General features: G+C 40.7%; 1 protein-coding gene across 1 annotated transcript; it reads right to left on the bottom strand.

Moving 5' to 3' along the window:
* Positions 1-734: 734 nt before the first annotated feature.
* Positions 735-4,408, bottom strand: avpr1aa (arginine vasopressin receptor 1Aa). Its single transcript, XM_008284006.1, has 2 exons — positions 3,238-4,408; positions 735-2,432 (listed from the first exon to the last, which is right to left on the bottom strand). The coding sequence occupies exons 1-2, from the start codon at positions 4,184-4,186 to the stop codon at positions 2,149-2,151; spliced, it is 1,233 nt and encodes a 410-aa protein (XP_008282228.1). The 5' UTR covers positions 4,187-4,408; the 3' UTR covers positions 735-2,148.
* Positions 4,409-5,654: the final 1,246 nt, after the last annotated feature.

Below are 5,654 nucleotides of genomic sequence, written 5' to 3'. Positions count from 1 at the left end.
TTTGTTTTAGGCATTATGTGAGAGCTGACAACTTCTGAGTTGTGCTACGGCTTGAATGTAAACAGGAAACCACTCTAGGTCTTTGCATGTGCAGTGCTGCTTATGACATGAAATGGCCTCTTATACACCCTGGGAATACAATTAAGTGTTCTTTATATTCTTCAGGCAATATACCTTTTGTGATTCCAGGCATTGAAATGAACAAGAAACTGAAGAAAACAAGTGTGGTCTAATAATTTTTTCCATGACTGTACATGAATTTCAAAAAAGTTTAACTACTTCTTTGGATTTTTAAAATGTCATGAGCTCTACGGATACAGATTGATCAAGTAAAAGCAAGCAACATATTTTTGTTGGCTACAGTGGGTAAACTTCAATGTAATGATTTATGACTTTATTACACAACCTATTAACAACTGTATTGGGACATTTACGTTATGAGAAGTTATTATCTGCCAATATATTTTTAGGGTCTTCTGGGGGTGGACAACTTGTTGAGAAGAAGCCTCTCATTAACAGAGCTTACCATTCACACCATGTTCAATTGAAAGGTCATAGGCTTGCATAATCCCAGAGCTTGGCAGGTTTTAAGTGCTTAGATTGGCCCGGGATGTAAGTTCACAAATTGCTCAATTTCCAGCAAAAATAGCACACACGCACATTTCTGTGGTTGCACAGCATAAACAATGAAATGTTCCATGTCATGATCATGAAAACACGGGACACAGCCGGTGTAGTATTTACATCAATCTGTATATTTCAACATATATTTATACAATTTTCTGATTCATTTCAATGTGCACGAGCCATTACAGACAAATAAAACTCATATTGAACAGATTTACATATATTACTTCTATTTACAGATATTTAAGTGCTGCTTTATGTACAAATACACCATACACTTGGAGAGAAATGTACATATAGGAGTACACAGTACACATAGTCTACATATACACAATATATATATTTATATATATACAGTCTTGATACGATATACATGATGTTGATACAATATGTATGTTCTTTTGAGGCATCCCATTGTGGTCTGACAACCATTATGGTGCTGTGCAGGAAATTGTTTTTGTATAGAGTGCAAATGAAGCCACAACACAAAGCCCCCAATGGTGCAGGATGTCAGAAAAAAAATCAGGAAGAGTATTGACGTGTTCTGTGTGGAATGTGCGAGCTTCTCCGCAGTGTTCTGGGAACAGCCTGTGGGAAGGTAGCCTCCTCCAGCAGCGGTCAGCCTCACTTCATCAAAGCACCCTGACACTCATCTTGTGTATGTGTGTGTAGGTGAATATTCCCTTAGTTCTGAAAGGAATCCCATTTACCTCTGCTGAGAAGAAATGGCAGCCATTATTTGGTGAACCTCACAAAGGACCGCCTGCTGCTCCATGAAACAATGTCTTGAACAAATTATAAAAATGTGGACACACGCAAGGACTGAAATGATAAATGTACCCTCCATCTATGATTGCTTTAGTTTTTCTTCTGTTATTTTACTTTTTTTTTTGTGGTAGGTCAAAGGAAAGGTTTCAATGCGACTTACATAAGCCACTAAAATGTGGTTCTAAGCAAAACAACACCATGGAAAGCTAAACACAAAAGACGAGGCGAGCGCCTTGGTTACTTAGAGATGAGCGGGCTGTTAGACCTCCTGGCTGCTATATGTACATTTTATCATTAAAAACACTCTGACAGGAAAGGGCGTTTGGCGGCTCTACAGGGAGACAGAAACATCAAGAAAAGCATCTGGATTCCTGGTTCTTAAAAGTACTCAAAAGAAATCACTTTGGGATTCTAAGGAACTTGACACCTGCATGATTTTATCAAAGAATTATGAATGCACGAATGCTTCTGTAATATTTTTGCTCAAGTTATGTTAGAAAGAACACATAGGCACATAGAATCCAGCCAAAAATCCATAGTTAATGTGTTCATGTTTTGTGTGTTCATGACAAATTTTTAACCTTCTTCTTCTTCTTCTTCTTATTTTTTTACTAATTCATGTTTTCCAAGCAAAAGGCTTGACTTTCTTTTAATTTTTAGGCTTGGAGAACTTTTCAGAACCCATCAGTCATGTCCAAAGCAAATATGAGCTCGCACTGTATGTGTGTCTCAATGCCACTGCCAGACATGTGTTCACTCTGCCTGAATGGAGGACTTGGGGGAATTGTCCAGCTCTCTCCAGTTGCCAGTGCTGCCCGTTGGGCTCCGATTGGTTATCTTAGTCAGCAGCGTTGTCCTGCGCAGACTGCTGTCTGAGTCCTCTTTCTTGAAGTCAGCGTTCATTTTGCGGCAGCAGGAGAAGCAGTGCACAAAATCCTGGAGGAGGTGACCGCTGAAGATCATGTATATCCAAGGGTTACAGCAGCTGTTGAGACTGGCAAGGAGTGCAGACAGAGTCACTGCTGTGTTCTCAGAATCTAGAGAACAGAGGGAGGAAAGAGGAAAAGGATAATTTATCCGTAAAACATCTGGTTCAGGCATGGCTGCAAAGATGCCTGTCAAACCTAATTCCTCTGGTGTTTGAAAGTGTTTTTCTTTAAAGAAGGGGAAACTGGCAAAACACAGTTCAGAAAGTCAGATTATAAAAACCTCTGCACAAATCCAACACATTTTAAGACTTTAAAAATCATGTGTCATTTTCTTGATATTAGTGAAGGAATCTGTTTATCCCTACACAATGATCTTGTCCAAGAAAAGTACATGATGCAAAACAGAAAACTAAAGCCCTTGCAATATCAGTGTAAACTTGGTAATATTGTTGTGATGCTTCACAGGGGATAAGGTAGAAATTCTAGTGTTTTTATTATTATTATTATTATTATTATTATTATTAGTAAAGAGAAGACTGAAGTCATGGTATCATATCACTCTAACTTTAAACAAAATCCTTTTATGCTGTGAATTGCTCACAGTGCTGCACCCTGTTTTTCAGTAAAGCAGTTTGTAAACAACAGATCAGTGTAAACAGTTTTCTTCTGTGTTTTTGTAATCACGTTTACTCTCTTCAAACACAGTTTTAGCTCTGTGTGCCAAATAAGTTCGTGCGTAAAGGCTGTGCGTAATTGGATTTGTCTTTGCGCACAGTTTTTTTTTTTTTTTTTAATTCTATCTTACTGGCCAGGGAAAGCCTCCGTGTTACTCTTTGGCTGTAAATCACATAATGTCTTAAGTGGTGAAAGTCTGACATGCACTAAGGATTGATTTCACTTCTTTAGCACTCACCAGCCCACTGGAAGTTTTCATCCCACACAGACCACATCTGCACGATGAAAAACGGTGCCCAGCAAATGATGTACGCCAGAACTATCACAAAAGTCATTTTAACGGTCCTCAGTTTGGCTCTTGAGATAGTTGTGACGCTGCTGACTGAATTCTTGCCAATCAATCCGTTCTTGCTCGCAGCCCCAGCCGTTGTTTTCCTTTTCTTATATTTGATATTTTTCCATATAGTGTGGCAGATGAACCCGTAGCACATCATGAGAATGACCACGGGCACGAGGAAGATGCCCACCGTTATCCAGGTGATGTACGCCTTGGCTCCCCAGGGCTCGATGAAGTGCGCCCAGCAGTCGTAGACGTCGGAGCCGTTCTTGATCTCGCTGAGGGAGAAGATGAAGTACTGAGGGGTGCTGAGCACCAGGCTGCACATCCACGTGGAGATGATCATGATGTATGAGCGCTGGGTGGACTGCTGGAGGGTTTTCAGAGGATGGCAGATAGCGATGTAACGGTCCAGGGTCATCATCACCATCATGTAGGTGGACGCAAACATCCCCATCACCTGGAGGTGCTTCACTATCCTGCACAGAAAGTCTGGACCGTAGAAGCGGAAGGTGATTTCCCAGCACAGCTGCGGCAGCACCTGGAAGAAGGCGACCACCAGATCAGCCAGGCTGAGGTGTTTGATGAAAAGGTGCATCCGCGACATCTTCTTCTTGGTATTGTACATCGCCAACAGGACACTCACATTCCCAATCACAGCCACCACGAAGGTGATGCTCAGGACCAGTATCTCGATCTGGGCCACCTCCTCGTTTCTCGCAAACGGATCGGATCCGTTCGGGTGGACGGTGTCGTTCCCAGACGTTCCCATCGTCAGGTCATGAGTGAGACTGAAAACCAGAGAGTGGTTCTCTCCGCTCAGGAGCAGCACATTGTCAGGAGTGTGCATGGCACTGCCCCTCTGTGCGCCCTGTAGATAAAGTGCCAGAGGGGCTGTGAAGTGCCTCTCCAACCCGTATATGGAGCTACCTGATGCTCACACACAGGAATCTGTTGCTCCCTGACTTGTGGCTGCTGTTGGGGCTTTTTAAACTCGATTCAAATTTCAGAGAGCGTGTGCGTAAAGCCGATGCACTGCAGAAAACAACACGCCCACCAGTTATTTGGTGTGGTGATACCTCTCAAAACAAGATATGGCATGAACTAGAATCCTTTTAATTTAATGCATTTGCATGGACACACGTTATACAATGTATGAAACGCATTTTCTCAACTGTAAAGACGTGGCTTTATATTACATGAAATGCGTAAAAACAGAAAAACTGTGTTTTAACAGTTTGTTTTTTCTTATTTCTTGTCTTGCTTAAGGATAATAAAAAAAAGAGAGTTTTAAATGTTTTCAACCGAATTAACATTAAATGAATCATACTGTATGGCTGTTAAGTATTTTTTGCAGTGTGGAGTCGAGCCCTTCCCTTTAAGCTTTACACAACCTCCACATTACCACAGCTCTTCCCAGTCCTACTGTAGCTCAGGCCACATGCATAGGCAGCAGTCTTCTGGGCAGAAAAAAAAGTCAGAACAGAACTTCAAAATTTTAAAGGAGTGAATTGAGTAAACACAACATGTAAATAAGCTGAATTGGAATATTTGCAGTCCTGCATGACACTCATACAAAATAAATCAAGTATAAACTATTTTAAAAAATGGCATTTCCAATGTAATGAACTATAGTGGATGCATCCCTAATATAATATAATATATTTTAGCATAATGTGAAATGAAAGCATTCAGAACTTTCTAATATGATTCTGTTGTGATGATGCATTTGCGTCAATAGGAATGCACTTAGAGAGGCTGTTTGCTTTCAAGGCCTGTAGCAATGTTGAGCTGTTTAAAGCTGCAGTGGGTTTTTCAAAGAAGCCCAGATCCGATGTTTTGCATGTAGCCACATTTTAAACTAAATAGACCATTCAGGGTGGACAAAATCAAAACTTAATCGTTAAATATGTTCAAATGAAGTGCTGAGTGATTTGTTGTTGTGTTTGTAAATCTATGTGCCGTGTGTGCCAGCATGTGGTTCTGCCTTATATAAGCTCAGCTTCAGTTTTATTCACATTGTTGGTTACATTTAATAGAATAAGCCTCTAGAGAGGTATCATCTGCTTTTCATCATCTACTCCATTTACGATCTTGTTTGGTTAGATCTTCCAACTCGATACATTTGAGTTAAACAGAGTTTGGTTTGTGGTGCTCTCGACATCCAAAACAGTGTCTTGGTTATTGCGGATGATCCGCAGACCTCACCATGGAACTGCTTCCAAGGAAAGGAAGAGACCCTGTAAAAGCATTTTTGTGTGTTTTGTGGATTATCCACAGTAACAGAGACACTGGAAAATCTAACTTTTCACACAAAT

The sequence above is a fragment of the Stegastes partitus genome, unplaced genomic scaffold, assembly GCF_000690725.1.
Source record: "Stegastes partitus isolate 25-593 unplaced genomic scaffold, Stegastes_partitus-1.0.2 Scaffold337, whole genome shotgun sequence".
Classification (NCBI taxonomy): Eukaryota; Metazoa; Chordata; class Actinopteri; family Pomacentridae; genus Stegastes; species Stegastes partitus.
The sequence above is the reverse complement of the archived record's forward strand: the minus strand, read 5'-3'. Positions and strand labels throughout refer to the sequence as shown.

What these genes read in the sequence shown, in the direction of transcription:
- avpr1aa (XM_008284006.1), bottom strand. Translation starts at nt 4,186, where the DNA reads ATGCACACTCCTGACAATGTGCTGCTCCTGAGCGGAGAGAACCACTCT. An exon ending in TGAAAACTTCCAGTGGGCTG is followed by an intron (nt 2,433 to 3,237) that starts GTGAGTGCTAAA and finishes TCTGTTCTCTAG; the next exon opens with ATTCTGAGAACACAGCAGTG.